The following is a 19,325-nucleotide window of genomic DNA, read 5'->3' on the forward strand; positions in this document are numbered from 1 at the left end:
ATTTGCAGTGTAGCCTGCACAGGGCCGCCGATAAGCAGAGATGGGCAGCATTCCTGTTTTTTATTTAATATGTCCTGAGGACTTTCAGGGTCCACCACTGTGCAACCCACGTGGCATAAACGTCTTGTATGAAGGTTAATACATAATAATCAGTCCGCATGCTCGTTGGTTTTAGTGTGTTAGAGCATGTATTAGTGTAAGTGTATTTTAAGCAGCGTTTCTATTGGGGATGGCCGCTGCCCGCCAGGTTTAGCATTCTTTTGTATTCAACCCACATATATGTATCCAGCGCTGCCACAAGGGGTCGCGTGTAGTTTAACCATTCAAGATAGGATGCCGAGAGCACCAGCATCCCTAGATTTGTACCAAGCGGTCAGAGGGCCGAGTAATCAATGACGATAACGTAAAGACAATTACATAAATTCGCTCCGCACTGTAGAATGAGCGAGCAGTAAGGTGTGCTGCGCCGAGCTCTAGAGGAAGCAGTAGCCTGTGTCACCAGCAGTGGCCTGTATGATCGCAACATGTCAACAAACCTGTGCCAACGAATCGTGCATTTATAATTTCACATGGCCACCATTCACCACTTTCTTAATTAGCATCCCTGGCTGCTGTAACAGTCAGGGAATTCAGTTACGCTGTTACCTTAAGCGACGTCACATCCTGAGACAGAGTCCCATGCACAAACTATGTACTGATACACAGCAGAATTGCTAGTTGGTGCCCTAGGCAACGTCATCAGCATCACCACCAACATGGCAGAAGGTGACAGGGCGGCAAATTGTTCATATTCTGGCACTTGACACACAAACCTACCTACATTACAAGATAAATATTCTTTAACTACAACATCAAAAATTGGCCAACATCCATCATTTAATATTTCATCATCAGTCATCCCATACACACAAAAATTATACAATTTTACAATGCATAAACCTACCCTTAAAAAATTAAATTATTCAAGAATTATATCTATGTAACACACCTAAAGTAACCAATGCTTAACATTTACAACAGCAACAAGAAATAAAATGCGATGTTGCAAGAACGTAGATGATGCTGGTGTTTTGGACTCGGGGTTAATGTCAGCAGGCTGTGCAGCACGGGTCTCCAGGCCCCGGGCTCTAGGGTATAGGGTCGGCCTCGGAGGCCAGGCTCTCGATGCCGCACTCGTTGGTACCACGCCGCATGAGGAAGTAGCCGTGGTCACCCCACGCATCTCCCCAGCTGTTCTTCACGATCCAGTACTTCTCGCCCGAGACCTCGTGCGTGCCGTAGCCCACCACCAGCACCGCGTGGTCCACCGCCTGCCGGCCACACGTTCACTTTTAGTTACTTTCACGACTAGATGCCATTTTCACTGAAATGCAACATCAATTTCGAAAAAGTACCGTGTAATAAAAAAGGAAATGGGAAAGATTCTGGATTATTATGTACTTACAGACCTATGACAATGCTGCTGATCCTCGGGAAGGTCTATAAAAGATTGATAAATTTAAGGCTTAATGGATATGGAATCAGTCCATGGGCTGAGTTAGTCGCACTGCTTTAGATGCTCGTCGCTGACATCACCTCACCCATCGCTAATAATTTATTGCACTAGTGAGTGACACAATTCCATATCGGTACCACATACAGAGACATTTATCCCGTGAAGGCAAAATAAATATTACCACACAGTGTACTTTTTGAGTCGTATGTTAGTTTTATCCTGTATTTGGATATTTGAAAGTCTGCCGAATGCAAATCTGAGGGAATATTTATGTCTGCAAAAACTCTCCAAGAGTGCATCCATTTGAGACTTCAACGACTTACTATTAATGACACTATCTCCTGCGATTTTAGGGCGTGGTGATATAGATTCTTGACTGAAGAGATCATGTCTTCAGGCATGGTTTTTTACGACAGTAGCGAGCGCTTCTTGCTCTCTTCGATGTATGAGTGGTATTCACCTAGCTTCCGCCCACACTATATATATGTATATATTTTTTATTTAAGAGATGTGGGCAGGTACCCGTCTGTCGTAAGAGAGTAGCAATGGCTGTTGTATTATAGATGGTGTAAGATGTTATGTTGGCAACATGTTAACCAACATCCATGCGGCCATGTTGTGTGGCAGGAACAATGAAAAACGTGTAAGCTTGTACAGACGTGCAATTAAAGACTTAAGATGATAAAACTGCAGTGAACTTCTTATTTATAACATGGTATCAGGCGCGGGGTTATTTGTGTTCGTGTTGCGAATGTAGAAAGTTCGTTCGGCTCGCCATCAAGACCAAAATGGACAAGTTTGCGAAACCACCTGATCACCTTTGTGTCGAGGGTAACCTAGACAAAAACTGGACCTTTTGGAAGCAAAAATTCAACCTGTATCTGCAAGTTTTAAAGATAAAAGATGATGCCGAGATCCCACGAGTTGCACTCTTACTTAATGCTATCGGAGATAAAGGGATTGAGATTTACAACTCATTCAACCTCGTTGAAACCGAACGGGAGAAGTTTGAAACAGAGTGATTGCACGATTTGATAAGTACTGTTCGCCACGGAAGAATTTGCTGTATCATCGGTTCCAGTTCTTGACTTCGAGGAGGCCAGAAAGTATGGCAATAGAACAGTTTGTTACTGATCTTAAAAATCTTTCACGCGTGTGTGAGTTCGGCCAGCAAGAAAGTTTTTTGTGCCGGGACATATTAGTGGCGGGAATTAACGACTCTGTTATGCAAGAGAAGCTGCTGCAAGGTGGAGACGACTTGACTCTTGACAAAGCTGTAGATGTGTGCCGGTCTGTTGAAGCAAGTCGTATTCAGCTCAAAGCCATGCAAGGCATCACAGGGAATCCAAATGCAAGTTCATCTAAGGATGTATTGTCAGTTCAGTCACCCCAAAGTCTGGGAAAATCAGGTTATGTTAGGCAACAGCCCAGTCGTAATTGTGGTTATTGTGGATACAATCATGGACGTGAGAAGCAGTGCCCGGCTTTTAATAAAACATGTGCTAAATGTCACCAGAAAAATCATTTTGCAGCAGTGTGTAAGAATCCATCGGCCCGTCAACAATCTACAGATCATAGTACACACAATAGGCAGCCTAACCTACGTCACGCCAATGCTGTCTCTGTGGATGTAGAATCACTGTCACATCAAGATGAAACAGTCTATAATCCTAATCAGTACCTATATATATCTGAAGTTGGTGTACCCACTCCTCGTGATAATCAGTCATGGTGGGAACCAATCACTGTTGTCTCCACAGTTGTACAATTCAAGCTTGACACGGCTGCGCAAGTCAACACATTGCCGCTTGTTCTGCTCGTAAACTCGGTGTAGGTGATAATCACATTCAGAAGAACGGCCCAGTTTTTCGAGCATATGGGGAGTTTGAAATACCTCACTTAGGGTCTATCACACTGCCATGTGTTGTGCGCAATAATCTACATTACCTACAGTTTGAAGTTGTGGACGTTCCTAAAGCTGTTCCTCTTCTGGGTTTGGAAGCTTGCCAGAAACTGCACCTGGTCCAGCGTGTCAGTGCTATCAATCAACATTTTGGATCATCTAAGGAGGACTTACTACATGAGTACCAAGATGTATTTACAGGATTAGGAAAGTTTCCTGGTAAGCCACTTACTATTCATGTTGATCCTAATGCATCTCCTTTTGCTAACCCTTGTCGGAGAGTTCCACGTAGTTTATTTGATAGACTGAAGATAGCTTTGACAGAACTTGAGAAGGCGGGTGTCATCACCAAAGTAACCAGTCCGACGGCATGGGTAAACAATCTGGTGATAGTTGAAAAACCAAATGGGGACCTGAGAATATGTCTTGATCCCAATAGCCTTAATAAAGCCATTCAGCGGGAAATGCATCCTATTCCCTCTCCAGAAGACCTCGCCTCAAGACTGGCAGGGTTCAAGTACTATGCAACATGTGATTTGTCTAATGGTTTTTTACAGGTCACTCTTGATGAGGCAAGCTCAGAGCTGTGTTGTTTAGTAACACCGTTTGGGAGGTTTAAATTTAATCGCCTACCTTTTGGAATTAGTTGTGCTCCTGAGATATTTAAGAGGAAAACAACTGAGATATTTGGTGATATTGATGGAGTTGAGATATACTTTGATGACATTATTATGAGAGCAAACACTAGTAGTATATGATAGCCGGTCCGGAAACAGGATTCAGGTTGTGGTGTGTGGTGGGGTCAATGACCGACCGACCTCTGATGTCACGGCGGCCATCTTGGATGCAGTGTAACGGGACACAACGTAACGGGACACAACGTAACGGGACACAACGTAACGGGACACAGCGTAACGGGACATAACATAACGGGACAAGTAGATCACGGCGGCCATCTTGGATCTGCCATCTTGGATCCGCCATTTTGGATGATGTCATTTTGTTTTCTCGAACATTCCGACATTTTGTTTTCCGCCATATTGGATGATGACGTCACCGTTGCAATTTCCGTTACGGCCGCCATCTTTAACTTTTTTATTTATTATCCGATTTTAATGAAATTTTTTTTAAAAAAATTATAAAAAAATTTAAATAACATAAATTTAATAAAATATTTATAAAAAACAAACATTATCGACACGGAGCTCGGAGTCCTCGGTTCGAACCCGACGGGTGCAAAAAAATTAAAAATGGCGACCGATCCTTCCCCCCACGGTGGGTGCTGGCATACTGACCCCCACCACTTAGGTCAAAGTATACATATCTTCACCTAGTATGATGTCATGTCCGCCATCTTGAAATCTGGACGCCATCTTGAAAATCTTTATTTATTATCCGATTTTAATGAAAAAAATTCCAAAATTTTTCAAAAAATTAATGTATTTGAATTCTGTATGATTATATCGATGTACGTCCTTGGTTCGATTCCGGACGAGAGTAAACGGTCGATCCTTCCTCCATGAAAGCTACCTAGACTGATCTACCACCACCAGTACAAAGGTTTATATCATCAACTGGTATGACGACACGTCCTCCATCTTGTCTTCATCCGCTGGAGTCCACCATCTTGTTTTCGTCTGCTAGAGTGTGCCGATACCATGTAGTATAATTATCTGGTCACCATACTTTTGTCCTCAACTGTTGACATTGATCATTGACCTTGGCCTTTGACCTTGACCTTGAAATTTGACCTTGACCTTGAAATTTGACCTTGACCTTGAAATTTGACCTTGACCTTGAAATTTGACCTTGACCTTGAAATTTGACCTTGACCTTGAAATTTGACCTTGACCTTGAAATTTGACCTTGACCTTGAAATTTGACCTTGACATTGAAATTTGACTTTGTCCTCGAAATTTGACTTTGTCCTTGTTGACCATCATGGATCCGACATTTTATGTTCAGTAGATGCTACCAGCAGCTACCACCTGCTGGAGTATGCCATCTTGTGTGTGTGTGTACTCGTATTATAGAGTTCATTTCCATCTGGATAATTTTATTCTAACCCGCTACAGTGCAATAATCATTTATTACTGTGACACACGCCATCTTGAAATTTGGACGCCATCTTGAAAATCCGTAATTTTAATGCTAGAGATTCGGGAAAAAGTTCTAAATTCATTAAATAATTCACTCATTAAAGTAATGATTGATTAGATCGATTCCCGTCCTTGGTTCGACCCCTGACCGATACCAATCAACTTTAATTTTAAAAAATACCACAAAAGCGACAGGTTTGAGAAAATAAAAAACCACCACAAGTTCTTTTAAAAACTTTTATTACATACATTCTAATCTACTACAAGTACATAATAAACACAGACAAAGTACTAAAGTCTTGTGGATTCCTCGATTCAAACAGTCTTCTTATTGTACGGACAAAGCCTTTTACATGACTTTAAATGTCTATACGATCCGTTCATCACCGCAGCCAGAGACGGACTGAAGTTCATATCACCAGGGTCCCACTTATATATTCTCATTTGCTGGTACAACACACGAGTCAAAACAATAACCATGTTCATTATACTTCTCGGAGCATTTTTTATAATGAAGATGTAAGCTATCAAGACGTGAAATTAGTTTTTTGCACTTATTGCACTGAAATTGTATTCTTTTAACATTATTAGAACAACTGCTTCTTTCATGTCTGCGAGCATTTGAGGTAATAGTAAATGATGCGTCACAGTATTTGCACCGACGCAATGTATGCTTTTCATTAGTGGAAGAATCCATTGCTGACGATGAAACTTCGGATGATGGTGGTATCACATCTGTTGAAATCTCCTCCAATGTTGACGTCGTCGTTGCCAACGGGATCTGCACCTTCTCCATCGTAGCTGTCGTCAAGGTTCCCGTAGACGATGGTACAACCTCCGAGTTCGACGTTAAAGACGGTAAAGATGCCATCGAGGTCTCAAGAACAGCTAATTGACACGTCTTATGCACCAGAAGAAACAAACTAGGTGATCCTTACACCGCCGACGTCAGTAACTAACTGAGCGTCCTGCTGTCTAGGACTCGCTTATATACATGCACCGGATGGAATAATACGCTAGTCAAATCAAGAACCATTTACAATAATACTAGAGTCAAATCTACAAATTAAAAAAGAGGATCATTTGATCGAAAAAAAAATTCGATCTCTCCAATATACGCCAGGCTCCAAGAGCTACAATTCACGTCATCAGATCCATCTAAATTTTGCTCCTATGCTTCAATTGACCATTAGCTGCAAGTGCTCCAACAGATCCATCAGCTCCAACACGTAATGTACGCAATGTACGCACAATACATGCAATTTACATGCAATAAATGTAATGATCACTCAGTACACACAGGAAACGGAACGTACACACAGTACACACAGGAAACGAAACGTACACACAGTACACACAGGAAACGAAACGTACACACAGTACACACAGGAAGCGGAACGTACACACAGGAAACGGAACGTACACACAGTACACACAGGAAACGAAACGTACACACAGTACACACAGGAAACGAAACGTACACACAGTACACACAGGAAGCGGAACGTACACACAGTACACACAGGAAACGGAACGTACACACAGTACACACAGGAAACGGAACGTACACACAATACACACAGGAAACGGAACGTACACACAGTACACACAGGAAACGGAACGTACACACAATACACACAGGAAACGGAACGTACACACAGTACACACAGGAAACGGAACGTACACACAGTACACACAGGAAACGAAACGTACACACAATACACACAGGAAACGATACGTACACACAGTACACACAGGAAACGAAACGTATACACACAGTACACACAGGAAACGGAACGTACACACAGTACACACAAGAAAAGGAACGTACACACAGTACACACAGGAAACGGAACGTACACACAGTACACACAGGAAACGGATCGTATACACAGTACACACAGGAAACAGATCGTACACACAGGAAACGAAACGTACACACAGTACACACAGAAAACGGAACGTACACACACTACACACAGAAAACGGAACGTACACACAGGAAACGAAACGTACACACAGTACACACAGGAAAGGAAACGTATACACACATTACACACATTAAACGGAATGATCACACATACATTAGCGGAAACACACAGGCTTAGTTGGAAATCAGAATACAAGAAACAAAAACATTAAATTTTTACTTTCAATATTTAATTACTTCTCAACATTACACAAATACAAGTAAAAGAAACCATTATTGTATGTAGCCAGCTTTCCTCAGTTCTTTGAGTATGAAGGATATTTCTTTGATGCACGAATAGTTTCCTGCACAAAGCGAGTCATGTAGAAGTCTTAGCCGGTCAACCAATATGTTTGGATCTTTCCATGATGTGTAATCAATCTCTTCTACCACCATCTTACTTGCTTGTTTATTATAAATACTGTTAATATCACAATCGTCCCTGTGATCATAATAAGCATTATCAGATTTATTTTTTATAACACGACGTTTCCATCGTTTCGGTCTCAGGACATCGCCACATTCTTCGATCTTGTCAGCTCTAGGTGCTTCATCACAGTCTATGCCTTTGTCAACAGCCTCAGAGTCACTGTAACAATCACTGTAGAAGACATCCTCTTCACCCATATTACCGTATGAATTCGCTATCGATGATGTCGAAGTGTCTTCATCGTCTTCATGCTTCCTTTTTAGGAGTCCATCATTTTTACAAAGAATGGAGGATCTACTGAATATAGGTTTGAATGTATTCTCACTTTTCACGGTGTTGATACTTCCATTAGTTTCAGTCTTCCCGAAGCCATTAGCATCCTTCAATTTATGTTCTTCCTCACAATCGGGTGAGCTAATACCATCACGCTCAGGACAAGGAAAATTATTGTCGTAATGCAGATCACTCTTCTTTAGTCTAGTGGATCCATCGGTGTCCTCTATGCCGTAAGTAGTCTTGACTTTACATGTTCTACCATGTCTTTTTAAGTTGTCAATTCGTGTTAACAACCTGCTACAACGATTACAGCTTAACATGTTGCGTAGTGGGTTTCTAGCACAATCATTCTTCTCATGACGTCTAGCATTCCTTCTCATGGCAAAATCCTTGCCACAGTATCTACAGCGGCTTCCTTCCGATTCAGCTGCAGATAACAAACCACGATCCATGGTAGCTTCTGTGACTAATGTTAGATACAAACTGTCAGTTTTCTCCAATTGGAACCATTTCTTAAATAGAGTTTTTGAAATGTTTCATCAGCGAGAGTTAAGTTATCTAATGCAAAGAAAATTGATGCAAGTAGTTCTGGCTGTCGTCATCAGATGTCGCTACGTGTTGCTTGTAGGTAAATAATATCTATTTCATTAATGTGGGATGCGTAACGCTCACTATCGATCGCAAAGGGAGGTTGGCTTCGATAGTATCCAAGGAGAAAAAAAGTTCGTCCTTCCTGCTAGTGCTTCTCAGATTTCTCACGGTCCACCATCTTGGATTGTGACGTCACGGCGGCCATCTTGGATGGGTGTGACTTTGACCTTTGACCGAAACCTCAGGAATGATCGCAAGCACACGGATTAACCATCAAAATATTGATAAGAATAATCAGGAACACACGGAGAAAACCATCATAATATTGGCAAGAATAATCAGGAGCACACGGAGAAAACCGACACAAGTTTTCTTTGATATCATAAAAATATAAAAAAAAATTAATAAAAAATTAAAAATAAAAACGAAAAAAAAAAATCAAACATTCTGCTAGCTTGTGAACTTCTCATTGTTGAGCAAAGATAGAGTTCTAGTACAAGCCAGAATGTTTGATTTTTTTTTTCGTTTTTATTTTTAATTTTTTATTAATTTTTTTTTATATTTTTATGATATCAAAGAAAACTTGTGTCGGTTTTCTCCGTGGGCTCCTGATTATTCTTGCCAATATTATGATGGTTTTCTCCGTGTGCTCCTGATTATTCTTATCAATATTTTGATGGTTAATCCGTGTGCTTGCGATCATTCCTGAGGTTTCGGTCAAAGGTCAAAGTCACACCCATCCAAGATGGCCGCCGTGACGTCACAATCCAAGATGGTGGACCGTGAGAAATCTGAGAAGCACTAGCAGGAAGGACGAAATTTTTTTCTCCTTGGATACTATCGAAGCCAACCTCCCTTTGCGATCGATAGTGAGCGTTACGCATCCCACATTAATGAAATAGATATTATTTACCTACAAGCAACACGTAGCGACATCTGATGACGACAGCCAGAACTACTTGCATCAATTTTCTTTGCATTAGATAACTTAACTCTCGCTGATGAAACATTTCAAAAACTCTATTTAAGAAATGGTTCCAATTGGAGAAAACTGACAGTTTGTATCTAACATTAGTCACAGAAGCTACCATGGATCGTGGTTTGTTATCTGCAGCTGAATCGGAAGGAAGCCGCTGTAGATACTGTGGCAAGGATTTTGCCATGAGAAGGAATGCTAGACGTCATGAGAAGAATGATTGTGCTAGAAACCCACTACGCAACATGTTAAGCTGTAATCGTTGTAGCAGGTTGTTAACACGAATTGACAGCTTAAAAAGACATGGTAGAACATGTAAAGTCAAGACTACTTACGGCATAGAGGACACCGATGGATCCACTAGACTAAAGAAGAGTGATCTGCATTACGACAATAATTTTCCTTGTCCTGAGCGTGATGGTATTAGCTCACCCGATTGTGAGGAAGAACATAAATTGAAGGATGCTAATGGCTTCGGGAAGACTGAAACTAATGGAAGTATCAACACCGTGAAAAGTGAGAATACATTCAAACCTATATTCAGTAGATCCTCCATTCTTTGTAAAAATGATGGACTCCTAAAAAGGAAGCATGAAGACGATGAAGACACTTCGACATCATCGATAGCGAATTCATACGGTAATATGGGTGAAGAGGATGTCTTCTACAGTGATTGTTACAGTGACCCTGAGGCTGTTGACAAAGGCATAGACTGTGATGAAGCACCTAGAGCTGACAAGATCGAAGAATGTGGCGATGTCCTGAGACCGAAACGATGGAAACGTCGTGTTATAAAAAATAAATCTGATAATGCTTATTATGATCACAGGGACGATTGTGATATTAACAGTATTTATAATAAACAAGCAAGTAAGATGGTGGTAGAAGAGATTGATTACACATCATGGAAAGATCCAAACATATTGGTTGACCGGCTAAGACTTCTACATGACTCGCTTTGTGCAGGAAACTATTCGTGCATCAAAGAAATATCCTTCATACTCAAAGAACTGAGGAAAGCTGGCTACATACAATAATGGTTTCTTTTACTTGTATTTGTGTAATGTTGAGAAGTAATTAAATATTGAAAGTAAAAATTTAATGTTTTTGTTTCTTGTATTCTGATTTCCAACTAAGCCTGTGTGTTTCCGCTAATGTATGTGTGATCATTCCGTTTAATGTGTGTAATGTGTGTATACGTTTCCTTTCCTGTGTGTACTGTGTGTACGTTTCGTTTCCTGTGTGTACGTTCCGTTTTCTGTGTGTAGTGTGTGTACGTTCCGTTTTCTGTGTGTAATGTGTGTACGTTTCGTTTCCTGTGTGTACGTTCTGTTTCCTGTGTGTACTGTGTATACGATCCGTTTCCTGTGTGTACTGTGTGTACGTTCCGTTTCCTGTGTGTACTGTGTGTACGTTCCTTTTCTTGTGTGTACTGTGTGTACGTTCCGTTTCCTATGTGTACTGTGTGTATACGTTTTGTTTCCTGTGTGTACTGTGTGTACGTATTGTTTCCTGTGTGTATTGTGTGTACGTTTCGTTTCCTGTGTGTACTGTGTGTACGTTCCGTTTCCTGTGTGTACTGTGTGTACGTTCCGTTTCCTGTGTGTATTGTGTGTACGTTCCGTTTCCTGTGTGTACTGTGTGTACGTTCCGTTTCCTGTGTGTATTGTGTGTACGTTCCGTTTCCTGTGTGTACTGTGTGTACGTTCCGTTTCCTGTGTGTACTGTGTGAACGTTCCGCTTCCTGTGTGTACTGTGTGTACGTTTCGTTTCCTGTGTGTACTGTGTGTACGTTTCGTTTCCTGTGTGTACTGTGTGTACGTTCCGTTTCCTGTGTGTACGTTCCGCTTCCTGTGTGTACTGTGTGTACGTTTCGTTTCCTGTGTGTACTGTGTGTACGTTTCGTTTCCTGTGTGTACTGTGTGTACGTTCCGTTTCCTGTGTGTACTGAGTGATCATTACATTTATTGCATGTAAATTGCATGTATTGTGCGTACATTGCGTACATTACGTGTTGGAGCTGATGGATCTGTTGGAGCACTTGCAGCTAATGGTCAATTGAAGCATAGGAGCAAAATTTAGATGGATCTGAAGACGTGAATTGTAGCTCTTGGAGCCTGGCGTATATTGGAGAGATCGAATTTTTTTTTCGATCAAATGATCCTCTTTTTTAATTTGTAGATTTGACTCTAGTATTATTGTAAATGGTTCTTGATTTGACTAGCGTATTATTCCATCCGGTGCATGTATATAAGCGAGTCCTAGACAGCAGGACGCTCAGTTAGTTACTGACGTCGGCGGTGTAAGGATCACCTAGTTTGTTTCTTCTGGTGCATAAGACGTGTCAATTAGCTGTTCTTGAGACCTCGATGGCATCTTTACCGTCTTTAACGTCGAACTCGGAGGTTGTACCATCGTCTACGGGAACCTTGACGACAGCTACGATGGAGAAGGTGCAGATCCCGTTGGCAACGACGACGTCAACATTGGAGGAGATTTCAACAGATGTGATACCACCATCATCCGAAGTTTCATCGTCAGCAATGGATTCTTCCACTAATGAAAAGCATACATTGCGTCGGTGCAAATACTGTGACGCATCATTTACTATTACCTCAAATGCTCGCAGACATGAAAGAAGCAGTTGTTCTAATAATGTTAAAAGAATACAATTTCAGTGCAATAAGTGCAAAAAACTAATTTCACGTCTTGATAGCTTACATCTTCATTATAAAAAATGCTCCGAGAAGTATAATGAACATGGTTATTGTTTTGACTCGTGTGTTGTACCAGCAAATGAGAATATATAAGTTGGACCCTGGTGATATGAACTTCAGTCCGTCTCTGGCTGCGGTGATGAACGGATCGTATAGACATTTAAAGTCATGTAAAAGGCTTTGTCCGTACAATAAGAAGACTGTTTGAATCGAGGAATCCACAAGACTTTAGTACTTTGTCTGTGTTTATTATGTACTTGTAGTAGATTAGAATGTATGTAATAAAAGTTTTTAAAAGAACTTGTGGTGGTTTTTTATTTTCTCAAACCTGTCGCTTTTGTGGTATTTTTTAAAATTAAAGTTGATTGGTATCGGTCAGGGGTCGAACCAAGGACGGGAATCGATCTAATCAATCATTACTTTAATGAGTGAATTATTTAATGAATTTAGAACTTTTTCCCGAATCTCTAGCATTAAAATTACGGATTTTCAAGATGGCGTCCAAATTTCAAGATGGCGTGTGTCACAGTAATAAATGATTACTGCACTGTAGCGGGTTAGAATAAAATTATCCAGATGGAAATGAACTCTATAATACGAGTACACACACACAAGATGGCATACTCCAGCAGGTGGTAGCTCCTGGTAGCATCTACTGAACATAAAATGTCGGATCCATGATGGTCGACAAGGACAAAGTCAAATTTCGAGGACAAAGTCAAATTTAAATGTCAAGGTCAAATTTCAAGGCCAAGGTCAAATTTCAAGGTCAAGGTCAAATTTCAAGGTCAAGGTCAAATTTCAAGGTCAAGGTCAAATTTCAAGGTCAAGGTCAAGGTCAAATTTCAAGGTCAAGGTCAAAGGCCAAGGTCAATGATCAATGTCAACAGTTGAGGACAAAAGTATGGTGACCAGATAATTATACTACATGGTATCGGCACACTCTAGCAGACGAAAACAAGATGGTGGACTCCAGCGGATGAAGACAAGATGGCGGACGTGTCGTCATACCAGTTGATGATATAAACCTTTGTACTGGTGGTGGTAGATCAGTCTAGGTAGCTTTCATGGAGGAAGGATCGACCGTTTACTCTCGTCGGGAATCGAACCAAGGACGTACATCGATATAATCATACAGAATTCAAATACATTAATTTTTTGAAAAATTTTGGAATTTTTTTCATTAAAATCGGATAATAAATAAAGATTTTCAAGATGGCGTCCAGATTTCAAGATGGCGGACATGACATCATACTAGGTGAAGATATGTATACTTTGACATAAGTGGTGGGGGTCAGTATGCCAGCACCCACCGTGGGGGGAAGGATCGGTCACCATTTTTAATTTTTTTGCACCCGTCGGGTTCGAACCGAGGACTCCGAGCTCCGTGTCGATAATGTTTGTTTTTTATAAATATTTTATTAAATTTATGTTATTTAAATTTTTTTATAATTTTTTTAAAAAAAATTTCATTAAAATCGGATAATAAATAAAAAAGTTAAAGATGGCGGCCGTAACGGAAATTGCAACGGTGACGTCATCATCCAATATGGCGGAAAACAAAATGTCGGAATGTTCGAGAAAACAAAATGACATCATCCAAAATGGCGGATCCAAGATGGCAGATCCAAGATGGCCGCCGTGATCTACTTGTCCCGTTATGTTATGTCCCGTTACGCTGTGTCCCGTTACGTTGTGTCCCGTTACATTGTGTCCCGTTACGTTGTGTCCCGTTCTGTTGTGTCCCGTTACACTGCATCCAAGATGGCCGCCGTGACGTCAGAGGTCGGTCGGTCATTGACCCCACCACACACCACAACCTGAATCCTGTTTCCGGACCGGCTATCATATACTACTAACACTCAGTCTGATTTAGAGTCAATAGTTCGTAAGGTGTTGTGCAGAGCTAGAGAATGTAATGTCAAGCTTAATAAATCTAAGTTTCAGTATCAAGCATCTCGTGTAAGCTATGTTGGAAATGTAATCTCTGCACAAGGTATTGAGCCAGAAACAAAACATGTTGAAGCTATTGTGTCCATGCCAGTGCCCTGTAATAAGACAGAGTTGTTACGTTTTCTTGGCTTAGTAAAGTATGTAGGAAGATTCATTCCTAATCTAGCAAAAGTCTCTGCTCCTTTGAGACTCCTTACTCACAGCGATGAACCTTGGCAGTGGTCAGGTGAACAGGATTCAGCATTTGAATTGCTGAAAAATCTCATTTCTTCTGCACCTGTTTTAGGGGTCTATGACCCAAGCCTGGAACTCATAATCCAAACTGATGCATCATCTCTGGGAATAGGCTGCTGTGCCTTACAGAATGACAAGCCGATTGCATTTGCATCAAGGAGTCTAACTAGCTCTGAACAGAAGTGGGCACCAATTGAAATGGAATTTTTGGCTGTAAAATTTGCTTGTGAAAGGTTTCATGAATTTACATATGGGAGGCCAGTAACAGTTCACAGTGATCATAAACCACTTGTAGGCATCATGAATAAGGACTTAAATGTGTTGACACCTCGCATTCAGAATATTAGGCTTAAATTGCTGCGATATTCAGTAACAGTTGTCCACAAACCAGGGTCTGAAATGTATGTTGCAGATGCTTTGTCTCGGGCATTTCTGAGAAGTGATGATAACTCCCATGACGACTTGCAGTTTTCAGTTCATTCATTGATGTCCAATCTACCCATGTCTGAAGAAAAAAAAGAGCAGTTCAGAGAAGCTACAGCACATGATCCCCAACTCTCGGCCCTCATGAAGGTTATTTCTGATGGCTGGCCTGTTTCAAAACAGTTGTTACCTGATTCCTGTAAAATGTTTTGGAGGTTAAAGCATTTGTTGGAAGTAGTAGATGGCTTGATTTTTGTTGGGTTAAAAATATTTGTGCCTGCATCTCTGAGACCAGCCATGCTATCTTTAATCCATGAAACTCACTTTGGGATCAGTAAATGTAAAGCCAGAGCCAGAGAGGCACTTTACTGGCCTAATATGTCCCAGGACATTGAAATACTTGTTGGTAGATGTGAAGTTTGTCAAACCTATCAAAGATGCAACACTAAGGAGCCGTTGTTGCCACATCCAATACCTGACCGGCCTTGGGCTCATTTGGGGATGGATATCTTACAGTTCGCAGGGAAGAATTTCTTAGTTGTCATCGATTACTACTCTAAATGGTTAGAAGTGAAACTTCTTACAGATAAATAATCAACTGAAGTAATCAAACAGTTGGAACATGTTTTTGCTAGTTTAGGTAGTCCAGATTTAATTGTCTCTGATAATGTGCCTTTCAACAGTTATGAATTTAAGAAGTTTGCTGAATGTTGGAATTTTAAAGTTCAAACCACTAGTCCACACTACCCTCAGTCTAATGGGCTTGCTGAAAAAGCAGTGGATATTACAAAGCGTATGTTACGGAAGGTATCAGGGTGTAAAATCCCCTTATCTCTAGCACTACTTGAATACAGAAATACTCCTATTCCTGGTATTCAACTGTCCCCAGCTCAAATGCTGTTGCACCGTCGATTGAAGTCCAAAATTCCCACTCACTCAGATCTGCTTAAACCACACATTCATGCTGATGTTCCTGATAGATTACAGGCACGTCAGGAGAGTCAGAAGTTGTACTTTGATAGGGGTGCGAAAGCCCTCCCTGAATTGCATCCAAATCAGTTTGTTAGAGTTCAACAAGGTAATATGTGGAACCCAGCCACTATTGTTAGTAAATATGATACACCTCGCTCATATTTGCTTAAGACATTAGATGGCACTGTCTACCGGAGAAACAGAAAACACTTAAGGACAGTACCTGGCTTTGTAAATAATGTGCCTTCAGGTTGTGATACTGACTTGCCAAGAGACTGTGAAAGTGCTACTTCTATTATTGAACTGGGTTCTGATTCCGTCAGTGGTAGTGAAGAAACAATGCTCGATTCATTGCCAACCCTTAGGCCAGGAAGGGCTATTAGAAGGCCTCGCTATTTAGAGGATTATGTACATTAGTTGTAGACATATGGAAATGTAAACAGTCACAGTTGCATGTGAGCTACCTAATTTTAGTGTTTTGTATGTAAACTTGAAATGTAAACAGATACTGTTGTTGAGCCATGTAACTATGTGAACTGGTTGTAGTTTATTGGGTGTAAATTTTGTATGTTTTTAGTGTCAATCCATATATAGTAAAGGAGATGTAAGATGTTATGTTGGCAACATGTTAAACAACATCCATGCGGCCATGTTGTGTGGCAGGAACAATGAAAAACGTGTAAGCTTGTACAGACGTGCAATTAAAGACTTAAGATGATAAAACTGCAGTGAACTTCTTATTTATAACAGATGGCTTCGCATTTTGCACCATGATCAACAAGTTCTATCCCCCTTTCGTTTGTAGGTAGGCACAGTTGTGGCCTGGCCAAGTTAAATTTAAACTATATCCATAGAATATGACAATAAATTATAGAACATGTGAATTAAAATCTTGTTGCAATGGGAAAATATGTGACAATACAACTTGACAAGTAAAAGGGTATTTACTAGTGAGATCCTTTGACAAATAATTAAACTTTGGTTTCTCATGCTTACTTTATGAATGCGTAGGTTATTTGACAATGCATCGCAGTTAGGTATGTAACACCGATAGAGCTATATCTGCTTGACAATATACATCTAGTTATTTAATTTTAATCGCTGTTTCTAATGTTATATATTTCCTTTGTGCCTCTCGGTTTCAATACTGCTATTTTTGTAGCACTTACTCGCCAATTTAAGACACCGCGGCAAAGTTCTAGACAAGTTAAAACGTATTGTGTTTCTTCTTCTAATCAAATAGTGCATGTGATACTGTTTGGCAAATGTATTTAGTTTAAAAGTAGGCTTCTTCATGTTTTTATGAAATTTATGAATTAAACTATTGACATTAGACATTCTGGTTTGTCTGAGCTCGCAATCGACATAGATTGTGTTAGAAAACAGTTTACAATCAGCAGTGAGGAGATGCACACCATGTTTACCCCATTTATTGTAGCATCTGGAAATACTATGTAAGTGTTTCTTTACTTAACATTATAATTAAATTAGAAAGTCTTTTCTATGTCAATATTAATAGTGTTGTTTTGTTGTGTTTCAAAGAAGACAGTGGGAGCAGGTAACTGCTCCCTGATGATAGTGACTGCAATGTTGACCGAAACGTCGGTGAATTATTCGCCAATGCGAGAATTAGTTCTAATGTGGCTTTTCCTAATAATTTTGCTTACAAACATCCCACGCTTTTTTTGGTACTGTACAGGTCTACACAGCGCTCATCATATAACTTAATCCCAAAGTAAAGTGTTATACGCAGTAAATATGTCTACAAGCACTTTTTATCAATACACTCTTAAGTAAAAATCAGATAAATGCCTTAATTTCTCATTCATAGGCTCAGAACTCACTCCACCAGTGAAATGTAGCTCTATGTGCACTATCCCAAACTCTCTCTCTCTCTATTTATCTACAGTATGGGTCTGAAATCTATACACAAACTTCGGCTGTAAGTTCAGTACAACAAAATAAGTTGATAACATACATTGTTTATCTTCTAAAGTGCTTCTCAAGGGTGGTATACGACTTTGACGATGGAGGTGAATAAACATTTCATTGTAAATATTAAAGAAAGTATTTAAGATTGAAGACTGTGTGTCTGAACTATGCTTTATTGAAGAATGTCCTTCAACCACCCTGAATTTAGTCGCTATTTCGAAATATTTTCATTAAAATATTTGGTTGACATACACCTTTATATTTGACAAAAAATGTTTAAGAAGTGAAACCATACCCAATTATTTCAAACAACATAATTTTGCGACAGTAACAAAATTTGCGGTGGTTGTAGAACTTGGTTCACATGAATATAATCCAGACGTTCAGTGTTCAATCTTAAATACTGTTTCCATTATTTACAATAAAATTCTTATCCAGCTCTTATCCAACCTTGGGAAGCGCTTAAGACCATAATGGCCCGTCTACAATAGCAATGTCTTAAACTGTGTCCGAAGGACACTCGTCGCTGATTGGTCCACGTGACCCTCTGACGTCATGCGTCAAGTGGGCGAAGGTCCGAACCGAAGACATTCGTCAATTTGAACTTTTTGTCCCAACCTGTGTACTTCGGACACAGAAAAAGAACATAACACTCACGATATTTGAATTTCCGGTTCCCGTTGAAAACGTGGTGTTTGTTTTTGTTATTGAAGGAAATGGAAGGTACACACGAATACATTTCTGGTAGTGTGATATGAGTTCATTTTTTATCATTTACATTTGCCACTTTGCCTTACTGAATAAATATATAATATTGAACTCCCACAACTTCCATAAGTTCAATCACAAACTACAAAGCATCAAAACAGTGAACAAAAACATTTGGTTTGGCATATTTACTGCACTCTGGTGACAACTTTAGAAATCAATACATTCGGACATCGGACATCGCAATTGTGGACAGGGCAGTTTTCGGTGAGACAATGTGACGTCACTCACATTCGGATAAGGACATGGACCACGCACAGGTTCGGACTATTGTAGACGGGTTCTAAGTCATACAGAGGTTTTCAACTTGTTTTGTCGTGACGAAGGTTGTTGGTTGTCACCACGGCTAGTGCCCTGCGCTGCACTCACGTGGTAGGGGAAGGTGTCGTCTATCTGCTCGGCGCCGGTGTGGTGGTACACGCCGCTCTTGTAGTGGTCCAGGTCGTCGTACGAGAGGAAGTTGACGGCGATGGGTCCTCGCATCAGGGCGAGCATCATGCCCTCCTCGTTGCAGCCGCCGAAGTAGCCTGGCGACAACACACGGGCGCACGGGCGCGTCGCATGCATAGACAAGAGTGCGTAAACAA

The 19,325-nt window shown here is 40.5% G+C and overlaps 1 protein-coding gene across 2 annotated transcripts in view; it reads right to left on the reverse strand.

Moving 5' to 3' along the window:
• Window positions 1-856: 856 nt before the first annotated feature.
• Window positions 857-19,325, reverse strand: part of LOC134536570 (dipeptidyl peptidase 1-like) — a 97,616-nt gene continuing 79,147 nt past the window's right edge. Inside the window, exons 9-10 of one of the 2 annotated variants that reach the window (XM_063376324.1) lie at window positions 19,108-19,265; window positions 857-1,310 (exon numbers count right to left, since the gene is read on the reverse strand). In XM_063376324.1, coding sequence (XP_063232394.1) covers window positions 1,128-1,310; window positions 19,108-19,265 — 341 coding nt within the window. In that variant the 3' untranslated portion in view covers window positions 857-1,127. The remainder of the gene's footprint in view (window positions 1,311-19,107; window positions 19,266-19,325) is intronic. The other variant, XM_063376325.1, reaches the window with a different exon arrangement.

Source organism: Bacillus rossius, chromosome 11 (genome assembly GCF_032445375.1).
Source record: "Bacillus rossius redtenbacheri isolate Brsri chromosome 11, Brsri_v3, whole genome shotgun sequence".
Classification (NCBI taxonomy): Eukaryota; Metazoa; Arthropoda; class Insecta; order Phasmatodea; family Bacillidae; genus Bacillus; species Bacillus rossius.